Source organism: Mirounga angustirostris, unplaced genomic scaffold (assembly GCF_029215605.1).
Source record: "Mirounga angustirostris isolate CCGP_5_RB_7025 unplaced genomic scaffold, mMirAng1.0.hap1 SCAF_1, whole genome shotgun sequence".
In the NCBI taxonomy this organism is placed as follows: domain Eukaryota; kingdom Metazoa; phylum Chordata; class Mammalia; order Carnivora; family Phocidae; genus Mirounga; species Mirounga angustirostris.
Window position 1 is genome coordinate 138813985 of NW_026991709.1, and position 24322 is coordinate 138838306.

A 24322-nucleotide genomic window follows, 5' to 3' on the forward strand; every position below is an offset into this window, starting at 1 on the left:
CTTTATCTTCCCTATCCTGTTTCTTCTCCTCCTCCCCCTCAGCCGTCTCTTCTCTGCAGGTAACTAGGATCAAGTCTCTCTCAACTTAAAAATCATAAAAAACAACCCTTGGGGCTGTCTGACCTTCTGTTTGCTCTCCCCTGCTCCTCCCTGCTGACTCCCTTCCCTCTCCACTCTCCCTTTTACAAATACTCACTGAGGACCCGCCGTGTGCCAGGAGCTATTCTAGGCTCTGGGAAGACACAGCAGTGAACAAGCCAGACAAAAATGCCTACCCTCATGGAGCTGCCCTTCCACTGGGGATAGATGGATAATAAGCAGATGAATAGGCAGGGTCTTACGGGCCACAAAGAAAAATAGGAGCAGGATCCAGTCCAGGAGCATGACTGAGGTGGGCATGGCTTGGTTTCTGTCACATGTTTGGGGAAGCAGGTGGCCTTTGAAGAGACCTGAATGGAAAGTATAGCTGGAACAGTAAAAGACAGTCGTCAGGGAGGTGTACAAGGGCGGGCGACCTGGAGAGTGTAGTTCAAAGGCCCTGGGGCAGGGAGGCCCTGGCAGGCTGAGGAATAGTGAGGAGGTGAATGTGCCCGGAGGTGAGCAGGAGGGCCTGGGCCTGAGAGGACGTGGGCGCAAGATCACAGGTAGATTTTCCATCCTCGGTGTCAGGAGGACTCACTGGGCTTGACTGGAGGTGTGTGCCACGGTCAGGCTTTTCTTTTCACCGTTCGTTTGTCTCATGCAGCATGCATAAATATTGGTTGAGGGAAGAAGTCACACACACAGTCATTGGGCACTTCCTGTGTGGGGGCATTTGATGGCAGGGAGGAGAGGCGAGGCCTTGACCTTCCAGACTCTGCAGTCTGGCCCTGTCGCCCACCCTGGGCTGCTCCCACCTTTACCACAGGCCTGTCTCCCAGGCACCAGCGCGGCCCCGCACCCATCCAGCTCCCCCTGGCTCGCCCAGGGCTTGATGGAAGCCACACGTGTGGGCTCTGAAGCCAGCTCGCCTGGGCTGCGAACCCGGCGGTGCTGCTTACTAGCTGTGCTAGTTGGGAAAACTCCTCCCCCTCTCTCAGCCTCAGTTTCCCCCTACTGAAAACGAAGGTGATTATAGAAGCTTCCTTTTTAGGGTCTGGAGAGAATGAAATGACTAGTCCACAGGGGGTGTGGACAGAGTCTGGCACATAGTAGGCTTCAGTCACCTCGCATTTTATGAGGCCCCCCTGCGCCCTCCAGGGATTTTGTTCACTCCATCTTGCAGACGAGGCAGCCACAGCCCAAGTGGAAGCCAGAGGCCCAGAGGGCTCCCGCAGGGGGTTATTTTATCTAGATGCCCTCCCCCCCTTTCTCCCTGGCCAATTCCTCCTCTCAGCTGAAATGCTACCCCCTCAGAACAGCCTTTCCTGACCGGCCACCCAGTTCCTAGCCGCTCCCCCCGCCCCCGTCTCTCTCGCTGTGCCGAACACACACGTGGTCACAGAACTGTGTCACCGTGTCTTCTGCGCCCGACTGGCAGCTCGGCGCGGGCCGGGGGCTGGGGGTGGTCGCGGGGGCAGGGGCCAGGCGCACCGGAGGCCTTCAGGGACTATTCGGGAATGAATGGATGAGCAAACGAATGAGCGATCAAAATTGGAATTCCAGAATATGGGCCGCCCTGGGAGTGCTGCATCTGGGTGGGTTTCCGCGGGAGGTAGCGGGGGGCCTTCCCTGCAGGCCACTCGGGGCCCTCCTGGGTTCTGGCACCCGCCACCCCCGCTGTCCTGCGGAAACCTTGCTCTGGTGACGCAGACGTGGCTGCCCCGGGTGGCTTCACAGCATGATTCGTGGCTCCTGGGGTTCTGGGGACCGCGTGGCTCTGCAGCCGTGGGGGGCCGTCCCCCTGTGAGCCCGTCCTGCCCCTGCCGGAGGCTCAGCGGAGACCGGACCCAGCTTGAAGAGGAGCGGGCTCTGCCTCGGAGCCCACAGCCTCAGTTCAGGCTGCAGTCGTGAGGGGTCCCTTGTCTCTGAAACCCAGCCTCCTCACCCCTGGGTGCGGAGTGGTTGCCCTGGTTGTCACCGGAAGTCACCAGGAGGCAGCCCGTGTAGGGGTTAAGGGGACGCGGGCTCTAGAGCCAGACTCCCTGGGTTCAGATCCCAGCGCTGCCATGTGGAAGCTGTGTGAACTGGGGAGGGTATGTGACCTCCCTGAGCCTCAGTTACCTGCTCAGTGAGATGGGTAGAAGAGTAGTTCCTCGCTCACAAGGCTGTCGGGATGATTAATTAGGTTAACGCAGGTGTAACACTTAGCACAGTACCTGGCACATAGTCAGTGCTCCTTCAAATTAGCGGTCATCACCAGTATCCGTGATGAGTAAGCCCAGATTGTCCCTGTGAGCACTTTAGTACCGAGGACGTGTGTGTACACACACACACACACGCACACGCGCACACACACGTGCTGGAGCTGTGCTGTCCGGTGGGATAGCCACAAGCCGCCGGTGGCTGCTGGGGGCCTAGAATGTGGTTGGTCTGACATGCTGTCCCCGTAAAATAAACCATTTCAAACGCTTACCATGCCCAACATCTCCTCATAATTTTTTTATATTGATCACGTGTTGAAACACAAATAGTTTGAATATGTTAGGTTGAGTAAAACTATGTTGTTACGCTTAATGCACCCGCTTCTCTCAACACGCGAGAACCGCGGCTCCCGGAGGGCCGCTGTGGCCGCCAGCAGGGGGCGCACGCTCCCGGCGCGGGCGCTGCCTCCTCAGGGAAGGCGGGCGGCCGCAGGCTCGCGGGCTCTGTGGGTGTCACTGCTGTTACCCGCACCACTTCCCCATTCCCACGAGCGCCGGAGGATCGTCAGGTCGGATCAGCATCTGCCCACGACTTGCCAGGTACAATTAGTGCACAGACTGAGATGCGTGAGCAATTTGAGCTTTGCTCCTTTGCCTCGGAACTCGGAAATCCCCGGCGGCCCCCTCGGGGGTTACGAGGTGGGAGAGATTCCGATGAGGGAATCCGCTTCGTTAATAATTGAACACATCTTCATTAGCCACCTGCTGTGTGGGCTCCGCTGCCCCAGATGCTAGAGCCAGGGCGGGGAGCATGTCAGAGGAAGAGCGGGCTCCGGCTCATCTTCGGGGGGGCGGGGGCAGCGGTCGGCAGGCTCAGAGGGACGGCGCCGTGGCGCGGCCTGGAATAGTACCCGGCGGTGAAAAAGAACCGCGGCCTCCTGCACTCCCGCGGGGGTCTCCGCTGTGACGCGGGGTACAGGGACGCCGGACACAGGAGAGGATGCGCTGGGCGATTCCGTTTACCTCCGGTTCAAGAACAGGCAGAACTGGTCTGCCGGAATCGAGGTCGAAATAATGGTTATCCGGGGGAGGCGACGGATTGGATCAGGAGGGGCCGGGGAGCCTGGGCGAGCTGCAGCTATTTGTGTCTGGATCTGGGGGGTGGTTACACAGGTGGAGACCTGGGGGAAATGGAGTCAGCTGTGCACTTGAGCCGTGGGCACAGCTCAAGGCCGGTACGTTGGGCTCGTTATCTACTGCCACGGATCAAGTTGCCATGCAACTTAGCGGTGTTAAGCAATGAGCGTTACTATCTCACAGGGCCCCGTGGGTTAGGAACTGACGGGGCTGCGTGCCTCTGGGTCGGGGTCGCTCAAAAGCTTGCAGGCAAGACACTGGCCGGGGCTTCATCCTGCGAAGGCTTATGGGGCTGGAAGAGCTGCTTCCGGGGGCTCCGCACAGGTGCCTGGCAAGCTAGTGCTGGTTGTGTTAGGAGGAGGGCTCAGCTCCTTGCCACATGGACCTTTCCATGTTGTGTCAGCCAGCTTCCCCCAAAATGAGATTTAAGAGAGTCGAGAAGGAGTCCACGGTGCCTCACCTCTTATGACTTACTCTCCAGAGTCACACCCGTTGCTTCCCCTGGATTCTGTGTTAGAATCAAGTCACTGGGTCCTGCCCACACTCAAGGGGAGGGGAATAAAGCTTTACTCCTTAAATGGAGTAGAAGCAAAGAATTTGTGGCCTATTTTAAAACCACTGCACATGCTATACCTCAATTTTAAAATAATTTTATTTCATATTTTTTAAAAATTGGGTGATAGGATAGAAAGTAATGGGTTTTAGGAAGTGTGCTCAATGTGCTTTCTGAGGAGGTGACATTTGAACTGAGCTCTGAGGAGGAAGAATCATGAAGATCAAGGGAAAAGCATCAAAAGCAGAGGGAACAGCAGGTGCAAACGCTTTGCTATGACATTGAGTTGCTAGAGATTCAGAAAGACCAACATGGCCAGAAGTTAAGGAGCAAGGGGAAAGGAGGAGCCGTGATGGGACAGGTGGAGGCCATGGAGGAAGAAATGTGAATGTTACGGATCGAAAACAGCTCGAAGCCACTGGAGGCATTTTAGCAAGGGCAAGGTCCCCTCTGCTGGAGATTTTGAACAGCGTGGTCTGGCTGCAGGAGCAGGAGTGGAGGGCCAGACTCAGCAGAGAAGAGGTGATGGCTTGGATTAGGGGGGTCACGGGGACATGGAGAGAAGGGGGCAGGTCTCGGTCTCTGTCCCTGGGCTCCCACATGCTCAGATCCTCCCAGGGGGCGCCCCCCAGGCAGTGGAGCGCTACTCAGTTGTCCTTGCTGAAGGCAGGAAGGCTGAGGGTCCTTCTCCCTCTGAGGAGCGTCAGGTTTGCCAATCAGCAGTCCCACTGCCATCCAGCAGGGCCCTCCTTGCGTGAGCCAGCCTCGCCGGGGCTATTTTTACCCAGCTCGCAGGGCCTGCGTGCTCCCCTGTCCAGATGCAATACCCCCGTTTCAAACAAAGGGCGTTTTAAGACTGGTGAAGCACTTGGTAGTTGCCACTGGTGTTTGACTTGAACGAGCTGAAACTCCCTGGCCCCTCTCCAGAGGCGGGCCTGGCCGCATCCTTGCAGACGCTGTCTGCTGCCCACTGGGCCCAGCCTGGGCAGGGAGGGAGCACAGGCTTCCCTGATCAAAGAAGACATTGACCATTCTCCTATCTCAGGCCATGTGCCTTCCCCTCTGGGCAGCCCATTAATACTTGGTTTGGGTTTTGAACTTTCTAGGGAGAGAGGCAACAGAACATAGTTTAAATGCTTCATTAAAATCCAAATATTTTCCAACTTTTGAGGAGGGGCACCTTTCAGACTAGAATCATTCAAAAGAGACATTTGTGCGCTCCTGTGTGGACTTGGATTTCCAAGTGAGCTGTTGACAGCTTGCGAATGCCTAAATCTTGGTCTTCCATTCCTTTCCAGCAAATCCTGGTTTCTTTCCTTCTCGCAGGGACAGATCTAGTGCACTCACTTCTTGGCAGCATGCTACAGCTGCAATGACTTAATTAGTACCTATTTGATTCCAAACTGGAAATGCGTCTGGAGATTTTGAGCCCATAAATACTGAGCATCTGACTCTGCCGTCACATGACACCTCCCTACACAGGCATATTTCCTCATGATCCTCCAGGTGGTTGAGGGGGGGACATGGGCTGGGGGCTAGGAGTCCTGTGGTCTGTCCTGGCACCATTGCTTTGGTGATCTTGGGTGCCGTACTTTACCTCCCAGGGCTTTCAGGGGAACTAAGGTTTATAAGCAGGGACCTCTCAGTTCCTTTGCTGCTCGGACATCGGGAATGGCTTCGTAGCCCCTCAGCTACCAAGATGAAGTGCAACAGGCCACCCGATCAGGGACCCAGAGGAAATGGCGGGACGGGCTCAGAGAGGTCCCTGGGCAAATATCTGGGAGACCAAAACGGCCACCCATCCAATGAAGAGGCATCTTTGTAATGTTTCCGTAACTACTCACATTCGGTTGCTTTCCAGTTCACTGGGCCACTTGATCACATACTAGGAATATTAAGTTTGAGGATGTGTCCTGATTTAGATCATGCCCCCTCATCTGAAGTGAAGTTTGCCAATTTTCCATTTCCAAGCCACAGGCCGTGCACTCCTATATACCAGTAGGTCACTGTGCAGAAGTGTTCAGTTTGCACAATGCACAAAGGCACTGAGCCAAGGAGACAAATGAGACTAAGATGTCCTTTCACCTTAGGCAGCGGGGTGTGGAGAGTGGCGGGAAGAGGAAGGGGGCAGCTGTGAAGCAGAGGTTAAGAGCACAGCATAGTGGGGTGCTTAAGTGCTAGGGACAGATCGCCTGAAGGAGATCATGCCACCTAGCATTATGTGACCTAGGACAAGCTCTTTGCATTTGTTTCCCTATCTGTAAAATGGGATAACAGTAGTACCTAACTCATGAGTTGATAGGAGAATTAAGTAATATGTTAAATCCTTAGCACAGTACCTGGCGTGTAGTCACTGATGAATAAAACAGTAGCTCTTACACATTAGAGGTGGGAGTGCTCATCATTCCCCCTTCTCCTCTCAGGAGATGTTCTTCTAACCAAGAAGACATTGGAGTTGGGCTTTTTTTTTTTTTTTTTTTATCAGCAGGTGTCCCATGGTCTCACTTTACAGGGCATCCTAATGCTCTCGTCCAAGTCCACACCAGAGTCCAGCATGTAGGAGGAGGGCTGGCTCCTGGTGCCCTGGCTTGGAGGTTCAGGGAACACCAGAGCAAGGACCCAAGAACAGGCGAGCTTTCCAGTGCGCTCCGGTGCCCGGCCCCTCAGCTCATGTGGTCGCTCAGCCAGTCCGATGGGATGGTCTTCTGCAGGGGCAATGTCCTTGCCCCGAACCCCCGGCACGAAAAGATGTGACCTGGTTCTTGCAGTAGGAGTCCCGGTGGGAATATGGAGAGTGGGGAGGGGGCTCTTCTGCAGGGACGTCCCTCCTAGCTGGGAGTCCTGGGGCTTCGTCAGAGGGCCACCCCCTCCGCACATGGCCGTGTCACGGGAAGATCGCAGACCCTTCTGATCACATCTGTCCTCCTCTACGTTGACCCTGAGGTGCACATTCATGGTGACCCCACCCAAACTGAGCACGGGCATCTGGAAAAAACCGCTCCCTCAGCCTGCCGGGTTATTCACTCCTGTCCAGGTGGAATACATTTCTCTCTCTGCTTCATGCAGCTCCAAGGCTTTTTTTAGAAGGAAAAGTCAAAGGTGGACACCCGGCCGGCAGCAAGGCCCCTCACGGTGGTCGGGACGGAAATATGCTTCTGGGTGGGTGAGTGCTCTGAATACATGGAGCCCCTTGCCGGCAGTGAGGGCTGAGGGGGCCGTGGGAACACCAGGCACACTGAGTTGGTATCAACAGAGGGCGTTTTGGAGTTGGCCCCGATGAGTGAGACCCAAAGCTGCAACTTCCTGGTAGCAGGTGTGGCCAGGGTGACCGGCAGAGTTTGGTATCAAGGGCACGCCATTGGGAGACTGTGGCATCGTGGCCCAGGCTTCTTTTTTTTTTTTTTTTTTTAAAGATTTTTATTTATTTATTTGACAGAGAGACACAGCGAGAGAGGGAACACAAGCAGGGGGAGTGGGAGAGGGAGAAGCAGGCTCCCCGCCGAGCAGGGAGCCCGATGCGGGACTCGATCCCGGGACTCCAGGATCATGACCTGAGCCGAAGGCAGCCGCTTAACCGACTGAGCCACCCAGGCGCCCCAACCACGTTCTTATTGAAAACAAACCATATATGAATAAGGTTACAAAGTCAGAGCGTTAAAGAGTTCTGAATGATACATGAATCTTCGCCTGTGATTTCTTCCTGAGAGGCCAGTGCAGTTAGCAGTATAGTTAAGTGTCCTCCTTAAATCCGTCTGTATATCCACAGGCGTAAATACTGGGTGTTTATGTTTGTGTGTGTATGTGAACACAAAAAGAATCAGAATTCACCCTCTTCTCTACATCTGGATCCTTTCACTTAATCTTTACTGAAGATCTTTTTTTTTTTCTTTTTTTAAGATTTTATTTATTTTTTGACAGAGAGAGACACAGAGAGAGAGAGAGGGAACACAAGCAGGGGGAGTGGGAGAGGGAGAAGCAGGCCTCCCGCCAAGCAGGGAGCCCGATGCGGGACTCGATCCCAGGACCCTGGGGTCATGACCTGAGCTGAAGGCAGTCGCTCAACCAACTGAGCCACCCAGGCGCCCCCAGGCTTCTTACCTACAGAAATCCCAACCGCATTTCTGGGCTTAGTTGAAATGCTGCCTCTTGTCTGTGAATCTGCTCCTGATCGCCTTCTGGCTGTCAGAGCTCTCCTCCTTGCGGTGCCCAAGCACCCTGCGGTCGCACTGCTGCTCCTTGTATTCGAGTTGGCTGGGAACTGTGTGATCGGAGGCATCGGGCAAGAGGGAGCCTAACCTGGGTTGGCATCAAACCCAGCCACATGTTAACTGTGTGACGTGGGGCATATGGCTCAACCTTGCTGAGCTTCAGTGCCTCGTCTGTAAAATAGGAGTACCGTTCACTTTCCTGAAGTGTTTGAAAGCTTGAACGTAGGGCACGTGTAACACTTGACATATGCTAGGCATTTAGGAAGTGGTAGATAGCGCCTTTTTTTTTTCTTTTTGTAGACTGTAAGCTCTTAAAAAAAAATCTTTTTCTTTTTATCCCCAGCACCTGGCACAGTGCCTGGGACATAAGTAGGTACTCAGTAAATGTTTATTTGAGTCAAATTAATTACTTTTAGCACAAATATTTCTCAGAATTTCTCGTGTCCTACTTATTATTCCCTAAATAACGTTAGCCCATGTTTTGGCTTCTGTACTCTTTCAGTGAAAGAGGCGCAGAAGACATTCCACGCGCAGAAGCGGGGCAGTGTGCCTCGCGTGATGCAAGAGCTCCTTGGAAATCTGCGTCTTCTTTCCCTCCTAGATCTGCTTGGTGCTGTACGGGCAGGCTGGCTCTGATGACCCATCGAATATGTTTTTGTTTTTGGTTTTTTTCCTTCCAGATTCTTAGAATTTGCACCAGGTATACCCCAGAACAAGACACCATGACTTTTTCAGATGGCCTTACCCTAAATCGGACTCAGATGCACAATGCTGGATTTGGTCCTCTGACTGACCTTGTGTTCACCTTTGCCAACCAGCTCCTGCCTTTGGAAATGGATGACACAGAAACAGGCCTTCTCAGTGCCATCTGCTTAATCTGTGGAGGTACCAACTACCTAGAAAACCCGCATGAGACGCCATGAAGAACAACTTGTAATTTATGGGAAATTCCTATCTCCATTTTGGAGTAGTTCTGCATGGAGAAAGCCATGTGAATAAACAGCCAGGCATGCATGCTTAGAGATTGTTGCATTTTTCCATATTGTTGTGAATTGCTCTGAAACACCAAAACGCTATTTCTCCAATTGCTACCGGTTTTTTCCAAGGCAGGATCAGACTACTGTAAAATAAATTGCCTGAGGACGTTTTAGTGATAATGCAAGGGACTTCCCTGTGCTGTTTGTGAATTTAGTGGCTGGGACTACAAGTCACTGGGTTGTCTCGCCCCCTCCCCACCCCTAACCCTTGAAGGACTGGGATAAAATACGGCTTTCTTCTTTGTACTGACCCCTATTGGCTCACAGGAGGTTGAATCGTAAGTGGTTAAAAAGGAATGGCTTTAATGACGGGGGCCTGTTTACCTTAAAACCATCCCAGCCGCTCAAGGTTTGTTTGAATTCAGTTCAGTAGTGACACCTCCTGGTCACAAGTGGTAATTGTCTCCCTAAGACAAAAGCTGCCAGGCATCAACATGAGCTTTTGACCAGCAAGAGGGCCATTTTCAAGTATCACGGCTTAGAGCAGTTGCATGACTCTTCAAACCTGTATATGTGACTGAATCATGGAATTAATGAAGTCATAATATACTAGGGCCAAGGACACAAGAAAGGAAAATGGGCAGCAGCCCTCTCGCCTGGCAAGTGCGTAACTCTTTGTGTCTGGATCCTAATTAATACTTTATTCCTGCTATCTAGACCGCCAGGACCTTGAGGAACCAACAAAAGTAGATAAGCTACAAGAACCACTGCTGGAAGCACTAAAAATTTATATCCGAAAGAGACGACCCAGCAAGCCTCACATGTTTCCAAAGATCTTAATGAAAATCACAGATCTCCGCAGTATCAGTGCTAAAGGTATGTCTTTACAGTCTACGTTGTATTCATGAAGTGGTCCTGACTTTTTTTAAACTTGATGTTTTCATTCAGCGTGTTTGATAATAGCTGCTTTTTTGTTGTTGTTCTGGAATTTATTTCTCATGGAAATCAAAAGGAATAGTATTCACCCTTAAAAAAAAAAAAACCTCATATCTTACCCTACTCAATGATCTTAATAGATTATGAGTTTATAATTCAGGTGACTCAGTGAACAGAAAAACCTTTTTTTTTTTTTTTAAAGATTGATTTATTAGAGCGCACGCGTGCAGGGGAAGGGGCAGAGGGGGAGGAAGAGAGAGAATCCCAAGCAGACTCCCTGCTGATCACAGAGTCCTGCAAGGGGCTGGATCCGAAGAGCCTGAGATCATGACCTGAGCCGAAACTGAGTCAGACGCGCAACCGACTGAGCCACCCAGGCGCCCCTAGAAAAACTATTTTCAAGAGAATGTTCTATATACTGACAGGCTTTTTGATTTTCTAGTTTTATACATTTCATTCCTGTCCAGACATGTTCTGGTTGATATAAACTTGACTGCAGTTTTTCCTGACCATCCAAACCTCAGGAAAATGAATAGTACTTAGGGCAACGGTTACTGGTGAAGTTTCTCTCTCAAATCAGTGTTGCCATCACGCTCTTGTGTATGGGCAGATTTACTTCTGCACACTTCCCGGCAGAGGACTTCTTGGCCTTCCTGAGAGGTATGAATATTCCTTGCCTAGTGGTGTTCAGTTTGAGTGGCAACTCGAGCAATTACAGAAGCCTGGAGCCGTCCGTATGACAGTTGAGTGCTAGAGCAGGGTTTTTCCGTGCAGAGAGAGAACTCAGCAGCTGTCCCCAGTACCAAGTATGCTGCTGTCATTCTCCTTCCCCATTAGCGTGCTCTGTCCCTGAAGACCTGGCTGAGCCAAGGAACAAACTCTGCATTTCAGAAAGTGCTTTAAAAACTGGTGAGCTTGTTTGACAAGCAGTCTCGGTTCTTGAGCTCCTTCTAAGAGATTTTCTTAGTGAGCCGCTCTGAATTCACCCCCAGTATGGGATTAAAGAGTGTCTGCAAACAGCAGATACCAGTGCTTGGCCATTATAACTGTGAGGTCTTTGATTTTAAAAACAGTGAGGCTGTTTAACTTAATACTGTCATTCTCTATAGCTAGCTAGACCAGTGCTAATAGAATTTACTGTGATTATGGAAATACTCTATAATCTGCATTGTCCAATACAAGTAGCCACTAGCCACTCGTGGCTCTCGAGCACTTAAGAAGTGGCTAATGCAATTGAGGCACTGTTTTTCCTAACGGTATTTAATTTAACGAATTTAAATTTAAATCACCACATGTGGCTGGGGCCTACTGTGCTGGACGGCGCGGTGCTACATCAACTTGATAATCACCGCACATTTATTAAGTCCCTTCCTTCATTTGTGGGTAACTGGTATCCTTGACAACTGTCTCGTTTTAAGATATGCTCCTTCTGGTCTTTTATCAAGAACTTCTCTTTGTAAATATATCCTGCTAACCTTTCCTGAAACTGACTCAGGCATGGACTCATCAAATTTAAGCAAGTCCCTGCATCTGCACTGCTTTCCTAGCGATGAAGTAAAGATGTTTAAATGTTGTAAAATCAGGACAGCCTCTGGGAGGCACTGGTAGCACGGTTTTCACCGTTTTTAAAGTAGATGAAAGTTGATCCCAAGTTATTCAGCCTAGCTCCCTGTCTCTACCAGATTTCTATTATTTCTCTTTAAAAGGTGCAGAACGTGTAATTACCTTGAAAATGGAAATTCCTGGATCAATGCCACCTCTCATTCAGGAAATGCTGGAGAATTCTGAAGGACATGAACCCTTGACCCCAAGTTCAAGTGGGAACCCAGCAGAGCACAGTCCCAGCACCTCACCCAGCTCAGTGGAAAACAGCGGTGTCAGTCAGTCACCACTGGTGCAATAAGACACTTTCCAGCTACTTCAAACATTCCCCAATACCTTCAGTTCCAGGATTTAAAATGCAAGGAAAAAAAAAAAAAAAAAAAACATTTTTACTGCTGCTTAGTTTTTGGACTGAAAATATATTAAAACTCAAGAAGGACCAAGAAGTTTTCATATGTATCAATATATACTCCTCACTGTCTAACTTACCTAGAAATACAGACTTTTTCAATTCTAAAAATCAGCCATTTCATGCAACCAGAAACTAGTTAAAAGCTTCTATTTTCCTCTTTGAACACTCAAGATTGCATGGCAAAGACCCAGTCGAAATGATTTACCCCGGTTAAGTTTCTGAAGACTTTGTACATACAGAAGTATGGCTCTGTTCTTTCTATACTGTATGTTTGGTGCTTTCCTTTCGCCTTGCATACTCAGAATAACCAAGACACCAAGGTTGTGAAACAGACTACTGTTATGTGTCCGGCTAAGAAAGGCTCAAAAAAATAACTGTCTTGCTTTCACAGAGCAATCAGGACATCAAGGTAAGGAAAGGTGACTGTTGTACAGTATGACAAGATAAAACTAGAGAGAATTCTAATTTAGTTAGTACGGAAGCTTGTCCTTGCTCTTTTTGACGCTCTCAAACTGCGTCTTCTATTTTATGTTGCCCAGTAAAAAGATACAAATTCACTGCACTAGCAGAAGAGAATTCTGTATCAGTGTAACTGCCAGTTCAGTTAATCAAATGTCATTTGTTCAATTGTTAATGTCACTTTAACAGTGGTATATTACTTAATGACATAACTACACAATTTTTTTTAAAAAAGATACATTTTTACAGTAATGGTAGCCTCCAAGGCAGAAACACTTCTCAGTGTTAATAAGTTTTTTGTTTACCTATTCACAAGCCATTAGGGAAATTTCATGGGACAATTAGCAGACTGGTCTACCACCTATACCATGTTAAGTCCAGTGTCTTTTCTGATGCGTGCCTGCTATGGAGGGTTTTTTCTAGCCTCCTTGATGCCCGGGGGCTAATATGAACTCTCCAAGGCATGGACAGAGAATCTGCATCCTTTGACCTTGTTCGATCACTATGAAGCAAAGTGAAAGCTGTGGTAGAGTGGTTAACAGATACAAGTGTCAGTTTCTTAGTTCGCAGTTAAGCACTAGTGGATTTTTTTTTTTTTTTGATATATTAGCAAGTCTGTGATGATGTACTTTCACTGGCTCTGTTTGTACATTGAGATTGTTTAACAATGCTTTCTATGTTCATATACTGTTTACCTTTTTCCATGGAGTCTCCTGGCAAAGAATAAAATATATTTATTTTAAAAGTGTATGGGAGCTTTTACTACACTTTCATCTTACTTATAGTAAAGACACAGAGTACACAGTTCCATTTTTAATGTTTAAATTTCATTTCAAAAAGCAGGTCTGTAGTCTGCAACCATGACAATTAAAATCTGTGCTAATGCACGGCAGTCTATAAGTCTACAAGCCAATCAGACAGTACATGACATTTCAATGAGTAAAAAAGAGCATAAAACTGTATGTGTAAGAACAAAATGTTAAAAGGCCTACCACAATAATAAAAAACCATCAATTACATCATCACATTAAAATAAGCCAGATGTACAAAAGTCTGAGACAGAAAAGACAAAAGGACAACACAATTTATCTGTTGAAAAATGTTTGTGTGCTCTTTGGGCACTTAATTAAACATTGCAAAATCAACATCTTCTTCTTCATCAGACTCTGCAAAATATTTTACTTCTTTCCTAGCCCTACCGGTCCGTGGCAGAGAAGGTGGTTCAGAAGTGAAGTCTGATGGGAAGATGTCCACATCTGAATCCTGATCAAAAGATGTTTTCTTCGGTTTCTAGACAGGTTTAAAAAAAAAAAAGATTTAAAACCTCAAAGTTAAAAAAGACTAGTGTTAAAATGAATTATTATTCCTTACACTTCATTTACATTTGAGAAATATTGCAAATAATGAGGTTACTAAAATCAGAACTGTAATGCTGACTTAAGTCTAAGACCAGTTATCTAATCCTTTTTCCCCTTTATAAAAATGAGTAAGTCTACTAATCTGCCACCTTGGTGATCATTTTTTCTGAACTTCTATATTACCAAATAAATATGTACAGTGTCCAGATTAGTAAAAAATTACTTATTTGTAAGTACCTATCAATTCATGAAAGGAAAACAAGACTTAGGCACAGCATGGAGTACACACAGTGTTTATAAAAACGCAGGGAAGAGTCATCAAGATGGACCAGAGGCATGGAAGATGACTGGATGGAAAAAGGTCAAGGTGGAGAGCAGCGGAAAGCTAAAAATCTCAATGTTTGTATTTTTAGGGAGAGAGAGAAAAAAGAGGGACATCTGAGGTTTTTCTTTTACCATAAAAAAGACTGAAAATTAGCCATAGTCAAATGAATTCAAGTTAAAAGAGGAAAATCAAATTAGCCCTGGTCAAATAAATCCAAATTAAAAAGAAATGGTCTTTATTTGGTATGAAAAATAATTATTTCAGGCAGGTAGCATATAACTTCTATGGCTCATTGGATGAAACAGAATACTCTTAATTAAGTAGGCTAATTTATGCCATACTTTTATCCAAGAAATAGTACTGATTGTATGGATTTTATAATTCTTTAACCATATACAAAGCCCCCTATGCATAAGATAGGCTAGGTTTAAAGCTGTTAAAAGACATTATAGTAATAAGCCAACTAAGCCAGTTATAGATCATCATAAAACAATGCATTAAAAAGATGTCCCTAATTACCTTGCTTGTTGTTTTGGATGTTTTCCTGCCAGGGTTATAATCACCTTCATTTTCAGAGCCAGATGCTTTCCTTTTCTTTGCCCCTCGGCCTTTACCTTAAAATGATACAAAGGTTTGTTTTGTTTTGTTTTTCTCTCTCCCAAGGTTAAGTGCGATATAAAAAATAAATGCCACAACATTATATTTCACTTCCTTAGCATGCCCCAATCAGTACTGCAATCCTGGTCTCTAAATATAAATGAGATAAAAATGTTTTGGCAGCATCATTTCAGTTCTGGGATTGATATGACTAAAAAGTATGTCACAAATACATTTAAAACTAGCTGGAAGGTCCTGGTGACAAATTTTAATGACCAAGCCCGTGATACACAAGAGAAAACATTGGCATTATGAACATGTAGTCCTTTGGTCTGAAAAGAAAATGTCCTCAAAGAGTGCTTTTTAACTTGTATGTGATGAAAAAAAAAATTTAGTTTCTAATCTGTCATAGACTAGTACCTTTAAAAATATAAAATGAATCACTAGAAAAATAATATATATTAGTACAAATTGTGTTTAAATGTGTACTCAAAATTTTACTTATCACATATTAGTAACAACCATTTTAAGTAGCACAGTCTTAGAATAAACGCCCAGTATTAATCATGTAATAATCTGTCAATTCCATGTTCCTTCTCAGACTTAGAAGTACCAAATGCAGTTTTTGTTTTTTGTTGTTGTTTTGCCATCTGCCTAACCTCTTATTCTCGTTGGAGGAGGAAGGGCAAAAGTAACATGCAAATGGTGACAAAATATTCTCCATCCTACAATGATGCCAGATGCCACTGAAACAATGGAACTAAAGTGCAATTCTAAATTTTAAAAATTCCTTAAGAGCTATGACTTACCAGATTGTATTAGTAAAGACAGCCTAAATGATCTTGGGATGTTTATCAAATGAGTCAATGAAATGGCACTTGTGAATTTATAAAAGTTTCCAACCATGCATACCATACATATGGACCTCCTCAGTGACTTTCTTTTTTGCCCCTATTCTCCCTTGTTTCCATGTAGGTCTCTATCTCCTCATCCCAACCACCACTTTAAGATATGGAACACATTGATGGTAATATCTGTCGGTTGGATAAAAGGTTGAGCAATGACCCTTAAAAAAAAAAAAATAATGTCTTACACATATATTTTAAAAAGCACCTTTAAGGACTTTCTAGATTCTGGAGGCAAAGGAGGGGTGCCAGGGAGAACTGATGCTGGTGCCCCTACAGGTCCCTTAGTACAGTGATTCCATTTCCTAGATGAGCAAAAAGCTCCAGTCTAAGAGTCCTAGCTCCAATTAGAGTCACTCTCTAGGTGGTGAGGAGCCCTCATCTGACTCTTTAATAAACTACTTCCAGTGAGTCTGGGGCAGGGGATCTTTGAACCATTCGTAGGTGTGCAACGTTGCTTACTTAACCTCTTTGAGTCTCAATTCCCTGATTTATAAAACAAAGTGCTAGACTTCCTCTGGACACTAACTCAGCACTGATTCTTAGACACATTGCTTACTGAGGAGCAAAGCAATTTAAAACAAAACAGGACACAGTCTCTCTGAATTCAGTGAGTAGAAGAGACTTTTTTCCACATGGCATACATTAGGTTAACATAATCCTCACCTTTTGGGGGTGTAGTCTTCTTTGGAATGCCAAATTCTGAATCTGAGTCAGAGTTGATAGGCTCTACTTTCTTCTGTTTAGGAGCTCTCTTGGGCTTAGCAGTTGTATCTGAAGACGGTTTTCCTATTAAGCAAATTTCCATTTCATAAATCAATGTAATATACTTACCAACAAACTGCACTCAAGTGAATCCTAATTTCCTACTGCTGATATGAAACTGAGTAGCCTTAAATGACAAAATGGTTTCTTTCACTTGGTGCCAGTGTAAAGGCAAACAATTTCTCATAGATGACAAAATGCTTTTTATTTAATCATGAATAATTTGCCTTCTGATATTTCAAGTGAGATTATTTTAAACAAAGGCCATTAAAGTGAAGTAACTTTAATGAAGTGAGCAGTAACTTTTAAAAAGCAGTAGTCATGACAAAAAAGTAACATATTTGACATTAATTATAACTCAAGTATAACCACATTAAGTCCTAACTTCTAAAATGTTTTAGAGAAAAAAAAAACAACACATTTTTATGGGACCCTCAAATACCATGAATAGAAGCTGATTCACTTCCATCCAAAAGTGGAAATCCAGAAACGGCACTTTTATATGGAAAGAAACGAAGATTCCAGGTAAGTACACAATAGATCCAAAGGCCTTTGTTTTTATGAATTTTGTTTTTAAAATAGACCTTGTTTTTCAGATTTACAGTCTATGTGAAAACTGTGATAAATCAGTCTTGTGTGATTAGTAAAACCTACTTTGGAAAAAAAAAAAAAGCATTAAATTAACCAGACTTTTTCTATTACCCCAAAAAAAACCCAAAAACAGAACAGGCTAATTATATGGAAAATGTATTCCCAGGCCCAATTTGAGGTGCTAGGGTGAAGGCCCCTCATTAGAACAGCAAGTGGTAGTGGTAGCCACAGATTTTGTGGCTTTTTCCCCAAGTCCTTACGACTAAATGTACCACCAGAGCCACATGGCAGGCAGTTCCTAACACGAGTATAGGTTCATATAGCCGTGTGTTCAGGAACCACCTTTTCTCTTCATTAGAGTTTGCAGGCTTGTACTGTTCGGTGGCACTTAAAACTCTACCATGCAAATGCCCAAGTCAGATATCTGAGTGCTATGAGATTTTTCGCTATAAACTACTGGAGCTACAGAATTTAACTTGTATAGTAATATATGTAATTTGGAGTTAACATAGATGACCTCACAGAGGGACAGGATGCATCCTCTCCTTGAAATGGTATTTTGTGGGACCTGTAGTTTGGGAAGAGCCTAGAGGAAGACTGAGGGCTTCAACTTTTTCACACAAGGGATCACCTACGCAGATGACACAAGGCTAGTTCAACTACTGGTGAAACAAGCAAATAGGACAGTTGGTGTGGTATGCTAGTGTTTTAGTTAATGCTCCACTCGAACTCATTACGTTAAAGAGGAGTGAGGAGCTTGATGAAGGAAATAGGTTGATATGTTCAAAGAGGTGATATGGCTCCCAGGTTTTCAGGGTGGTTATAAAGTGCTCAAAAGATGCATAAAGGGAAAGTAGGGCCTGTCTCAGTTTGAGTTCCCCAGAAGCAGATCCCACCTGATCCCAAAGCAAAGACTCAAGTACAAGTACTTATTTGGGAGGTGAAAAAAAAAAGTACAAAAACGAGACATGAAGAGAAACCTGTCATCACTCTAAGGGCTTATCTCTGAGCTTATCTCTTAACATGAGCAATCCCTGAGTCACTGTAAAATACACACCCCACAGTCAGCCTACCTGAGCGGCAAGAGCACTAATATATTTGCAAACCAGCTTTTCTCAATCACTGATAAAGGGTGGCTGGGGTGGGGAAATATGAACATTCCAACATAGTAACAAAAAGTCCTGAGGCAAAGAAATACAGACCCTGGCTAATATGTACTGAAGTGGTATGGGCAGGGCACCTGATATGTTGGCCAGAGAAGCTCTTATAGTTAATTAATTTCTTACCATGGTCCTAGTGCATTCAGAGTTAAGCAGGGATTTTTGTTGTTGTTCTGCTACATCTAATACATGTGTGTCTACAATGGTATTGTCTGTTTTACATTTGTAAGGTACTGAAAAGATTGTCCACACTGTATGTTTATTTACTTGCTATGTAAGGAACAGTTAGCTTTTAAACACAAAGCACTAATACTGACCTTCAAAAATACCAAGACTGTGTACCTTGGTGTTAATAACAGATTCATGAATTAAGTCAAATCAACTTAGATTTATGGACAACCTAAGGTTATGGATAAGAACGAAGCTGCATGACACAAAGAGAACCTCAAATGAACTAACCAGTTATTCCAAATGAGGTGTTAAGATAGGACCTACATAGATAACACAATCAGGCAAGACAAAATTTTTATCTATTTTACAACCTAACAACTATAGGAGACCTTATTAGAAGGTCTTATTAGAAAGACCTTTTCTAGACCTTATTAGAAAGTTATCTTTAGTATCAATGTATGGGGTTATTTTATAATTACAACTTTAGAATGAGATCTTATACACCTTTTAGTAATTACCTCATATGGTTAGAAAACAAGAGGGATTCTCCTTAGATGCGTTTATACTATTTTCTAAGTCCAAGTGCAAGCAGTTTCAAATTATATTAAATTTCCTTTAATATCAACTATATATCATTTATGCAATGCTTAACAACATCAAATAAGTACATACCCTTTTTAGCAGCTACTGTTTTACTTGGAACCTTATCTGTTTGTTTCAGACCAAATGATGGTGAAAAAACAGAGGCAGAATCTTCTTCATTACTGTCAAATTTAGCTGAATCTAAAAAGTACAAAGTTTTTCAGTAAAGAGACTACAAGGACCATTTAATAAACTTTGATTCGTTACTGATGACTTGTCTTTAGCTAGATAATTGATCTTATGAATTTCTACTTTGTGATCATATAGTCCATAATAACAGCTAAAAACAAAAGATGTAACAATGTTATATTTCAAAAATGTTAACTCTGTTGTAAAACAATATAGAAATGCATAGAGTAATAAAAATTCTTAACAGTCCCAAATGTTCATCATTTACAACATAACTGACCAACTCAAAAATACTGATTTATTTTAAAATGGAATATTAAAAAGTTCTCACTGTGATTATTTTAGTATCTACACATCTAATGCTATTAACCATTTCAGGAATATCAGTAATAATGTTCAAATCTAAGAGAGTAGTAACTTCATCTTTTAAAAACCAATTTTAAATCATTGAAGGTCAATTTAAAAGGCAGGTAGGCTTACCTTCAGTTTACTTTTACACTCAATCAGTCAATTCCTCCCTCCATTTCTCCCTCCCTCCCTCTGTCAAGCCAAAACAGGAACTCTTAAAATGTCTACTTGGATATGATAGTTTTATATAAATGTTTTGACATCCTGTCAAAAATGCCTATCTATATTCATAGAACATATACCAGATCTATGTCTGTCTGCCTATGTGTGTGTGTGTATACAAGACAGTTAAGTCTACATAGATTGTTTTGACCTTAAAAATTCCACACACAAAAATAAAGGGAATAAAAAGTATATACCCCAATTAAATTTGCTTCTATGAAGGGTTTAGTCTTTTAGTTACTACAGTTTACAAATCTGAATATTAGTCCCTTTGTAGTTTTTAAAAAACTGTCACATATACATTCATATTGCCATGAAAATCAAATTTCATGTTCCAAAATTTATCTTTTTCTCTATTAAAACACTATACCCACATCCATACACTTCATACACACATCTACCTACCCACCTAAATGGTTCCATATTGCCTATTTGACCAATTAGTTGGTACTCATCTCAGGAAGAGTAAATAAACCTTATTATGTTGAGGGAAATGTAAAAAGAAGTTTTCTACTCAAAAAATCCATAGCAATAATACAGTAAGTAAACAATGAAAAGACTGAATGAGCATACCATCTTCTGACTTCTGAGAGTATGAAGGAAATGAGAAGAGATTCCCAAAATCTTGACCTTTTTTGTCATGTGAAGATTTTCTATTAGAAAAATTAAACAACCACAGTGTAATTTAAATATATGGTTTCAACCTTGGTAAATGATATATAATATGTACTAAGGGATTATAATTACAGTTCTCTCACTGGTCTCTCTTTGTTAAAGACAGGGTAACCAAACTCTTTTTTCTGTCTCATATTCACAGGTGTGCACACATACACACACAGAGACACCAGAAAAGCCAATGATTTAACATAAGAGAATGGAAGTTGAGCAAAAGTTAAAAAGTTATTCAAAATATCGCTACATTAAATTTTTTGATTAATAGAACTGTTCCAGAATTCAACATCAGTAAATTATTGCCAAAAATCTAAGGAGAAAGTCTGAATCTCTGTCAGTCATCACTAATCCTATTTCTGATCCTAGACTGCATATGATAAAACACTTCTTTAAAATAGACAGTAAAGCACTTCCTTTAAAAATTTGAAATAGCTGTTGACCCAAGCACTGGGTGTTATATGCAACTAACGAATCGCTAAACACTACAACAAAAACTTATGATGTACTATGTGTTGGCTAACTGAAAATAAAAAATTTTTAAAAAATAAATTTAAAAAACCTGAAATAGTGGGGCGCCTGGGTGGCTCAGTTGGTTAAGCGACTGCCTTCGGCTCAGGTCATGATCCTGGAATCCCTGGATCGAGTCCCGCATCGGGCTCCCTGCTCGGCAGGGAGTCTGCTTCTCCCTCTGACCCTCCCCCCTCTCATGTACTCGCTCTCTCTCATTCTCTCTCTCTCAAATAAATAAATAAAATCTTTAAAAAAAAAAAAAAAAACCTGAAATAGCTCACAAACTTCACATCCTACACCTTAGTGTTTGATACTCTCTAGAAGCAAAAATAAATAAATAATGAAAAATCAATCAAGGCCAAAGTTAGGGAAGAAAATCAAACCTCCCAGTTCTAAAGTTTTAGTAACTTCTCTGAACCATGTTGTCCGACTATGTCCCATAGGCCTGCTGCCTATTTTTATAAATAAAAGTTTTCCTCGAACACAGCTATGCTTGTTCATTTACATACTGTTCATGGCTGCTTTCTTGCTAAAATGGCAACACTGAGCAGTTGGAACAGAGACCATACGGCCTGCAAAGCCTGAAATATTTTCTATAGAGCCCTTTATGAGAAAAAACCTGCCAGTCCCACGCTATAAGATATAGCAACAGTTCAGTAAACAGCTGCAATATTACCTAGATTTTTTCCTTTGTGAGGAGGACCTTACCTCGATGATAAATTCTTAGATACAGTTTACTATCTTTTTTTTTTTTTTTAAGATTTTATTTATTTATTTGACACAGAGAGAGGCAGAGCGAGCACAAGCAGGGGGAGCGGCAGGCAGAATAGGCAGAGGGAGAAGCAGGCTCTCTGCTGAGCAAGGAGCCTGATGTGGGGCTCGATCCCAGGACCCTGGGATCATGACCTGAGCCGAAGGCAGCCACTTAACCGACTGAGCCACCCAGGCGCCCCTACTATGAGATCTTTGATAGATTTCTAAATAACTGCACCATGTAAGTGAATAGTAGTTGCTTCATTACTTACTCTGGAGTAGCTTTTGATTTGCCTGGTGAAAATGTATATTCATCTTTATCTAGGCCATCTGAAGGAACAAATTCATCTTCCCCATCATTTGTTATGGGAGATGCTTTAACTTTCAGCTCCTCTAAATCATTATTGTCGTCATCATCATCAGCATCATCATCCTCTTCTTCTGAGAAATCAAATGTGTACTTAGGCCTTTCAGCTAGGAGAAAAATAAAAGTGAAGGTTAAACTCAAATCCAACTTTATCCACATATTATGAATAATGCATTTGAAAATATTCCAGCTATCTCTAACACAAGAGGAAAAAAAAAGACAAGCATTCAGGAAAAAAAAAAAAAAGCCAACAACTTCGGCCTCAATTATTTTGATAATGTTAAGTGTTCATCTTGTTCTTCCCAGGAGGCGAATGGGGTATGCTGCATATGGAAAGGAGAGCATAAACTAATGAGATTAATGATTAGGGTGCTATTTGTCATACTTAAATATTAACTCAGAAATAGTGGGGAATATAAGCCATTGTAAAAGTAACTACTAAGATTTCCCATTTCTACAATGGGAAGGCCAATTTACTAATCTTAGTGCTAAACGTTCTCTTAACCTCTTGCACTAAAACTTCTATCTTCTATTCACAGTAGTTTTACTATGAAATGATAGTATTCTTCAGATGAATGAGAAAAAATAGAGATAAGACCTGGGTATATTACTAAAACAATAATTTAATATAAAGCATAAAAAGTACCAACTATGGGGAAAGGCACATTGGTATAATGCAAATAACTTTTAAAATTTCTAGCATATATTATGGGAATAAAATTTTTAAAACATTTGGGTGCTATGTAATTTTATACTTCATTTTAGATGTATGAGAAAGCCTAAATATAATTTTGAAGCATCTAATAAATTAATTTTCACATAAATTACTCATGTTAATTCACCTACATTGTACCACCTATGCACATTAGGAAAAGAAAGTCAATCACCAGTGATTAGAGAACCGAAGAATTTAAGGCCTGACATATAATTTAAAAAGTATCTCCCAGAGGTAAAATAGCCATAATATGGTATCATTCATTTTAATTAGGACTTACTAAAATTTGAGAAGAATCTATAAAATAGGACACTCAATTTTTAAGTACTTGAAGACTTCAAATTAATGAATATTCCGAAAGGATAAAACTGCCTATTTAACAACAATATAGAATAACAAAATGGTATCTTCATCCTAACTCTAGCACTGCAGTTATATAAATTATGCGATGTGCATGGAATCAGACTCCTAAAGCAGGAGGAAATTTTTCATGGGGGAAAAAAAAAAAACGAAACAAACAAAACTACAAAGCACTTCTATTGATCTATCACTGTCGGTGTTCTACCAAGGTACATTTTTACCAAACATCTTCAAACTATGGAGGGAATATAACCGAAGCTTTTTAATAAAAATCAATAAGTAAACTTGATTTACTTTAAAGTAATTTATGTCCAACTTTGCTAAAAACATCATTCTGTAAATCAATTTTTTTTGTTTTCGTGAACTGTAACTTCTGAAATACTAACAATTTAGTACTTTAATAGCATTGATAATACTAATAATACTAACTTATATGAGTAATATTAACTTGGTCAAACTATAATATACAATAAGCTAAATATACAATGTATCAAAATACCAGCTGCTCTCCTAAGCAAAGAATCTCTTGGAATAACCACAGGTTCTGTTTCTTCCAAGTCACTTTCTGACTTGGATTCATCATCTGACCAAGGATTCCGTTTCTTCACTTTCTTTGCACTGGATTTACCAGATGATGTAGGTGTTTTTCTCACCCTGGTACCTAAAAACAAAACAACAACAATAAAATATCATTAGTAAAAATATAAAATAACAAGTGTTCATGAAAACTGAGAAATTACATCAACTATTAGAAGAAAAAACACAGTAAAAAAAAAAAATAGTAATACCCTGTACATATATGCATTTTCTCACAAAAAAAACTTTGTAACAATTCCTCACCAGGCTCCTTTTTCTCCCTTTTGGGTTTGGGACCTTTATTTACAGGAGCTGACGGGACCAATGCCTCTTCTCCAGTACCCTCTACTGGTGTTCCACTGAATTCTTCATCAAATTCTACTTTTACTGTTGTGGTATCAAGATCACCCTACACATTAAACAAACAAATACATAACCAGAAGTAAAAATAAAAATTAAATTAACACCATTCATTTTAGAGATACATTTCCAGCCATAGATCACGTCTTCATATAAATAAAAAAATAATAAAATGTGATTCTACTGAGGTCCAAACAGAGGACTTTGATCAGACCACGTTTTACTTTATT

The 24322-nt window shown here is 42.9% G+C and overlaps 2 protein-coding genes across 6 annotated transcripts in view; one reads left to right on the forward strand and one right to left on the reverse strand.

Moving 5' to 3' along the window:
- The window catches only part of RARB (retinoic acid receptor beta), a 167187-nt gene extending 154396 nt beyond the window's left edge, over nucleotides 1-12791 (forward strand). For all 3 annotated transcript variants that reach the window (XM_045903901.1, XM_054504465.2, XM_054504464.2), the window contains 3 exons: nucleotides 8861-9065; nucleotides 9875-10033; nucleotides 11800-12791. In XM_045903901.1, the coding sequence (XP_045759857.1) occupies nucleotides 8861-9065; nucleotides 9875-10033; nucleotides 11800-11996 (561 nt within the window). In that variant the 3' untranslated portion in view covers nucleotides 11997-12791. The remainder of the gene's footprint in view (nucleotides 1-8860; nucleotides 9066-9874; nucleotides 10034-11799) is intronic.
- Nucleotides 12792-13366: 575 nt separating this feature from the next.
- Nucleotides 13367-24322, reverse strand: part of TOP2B (DNA topoisomerase II beta) — a 60252-nt gene continuing 49296 nt past the window's right edge. For 2 of the 3 annotated variants that reach the window (XM_045903900.3, XM_045903899.3), the window contains exons 29-36: nucleotides 23997-24141; nucleotides 23656-23817; nucleotides 21987-22188; nucleotides 20353-20432; nucleotides 19111-19221; nucleotides 16418-16540; nucleotides 14769-14863; nucleotides 13367-13856 (exon numbers count right to left, since the gene is read on the reverse strand). In XM_045903900.3, the coding sequence (XP_045759856.1) occupies nucleotides 13689-13856; nucleotides 14769-14863; nucleotides 16418-16540; nucleotides 19111-19221; nucleotides 20353-20432; nucleotides 21987-22188; nucleotides 23656-23817; nucleotides 23997-24141 (1086 nt within the window). In that variant the 3' untranslated portion in view covers nucleotides 13367-13688. Of the gene's footprint in view, nucleotides 13857-14768; nucleotides 15913-16417; nucleotides 16541-19110; nucleotides 19222-20352; nucleotides 20433-21986; nucleotides 22189-23655; nucleotides 23818-23996; nucleotides 24142-24322 lie in introns of those variants that run through there. The other variant, XM_064588738.1, reaches the window with a different exon arrangement.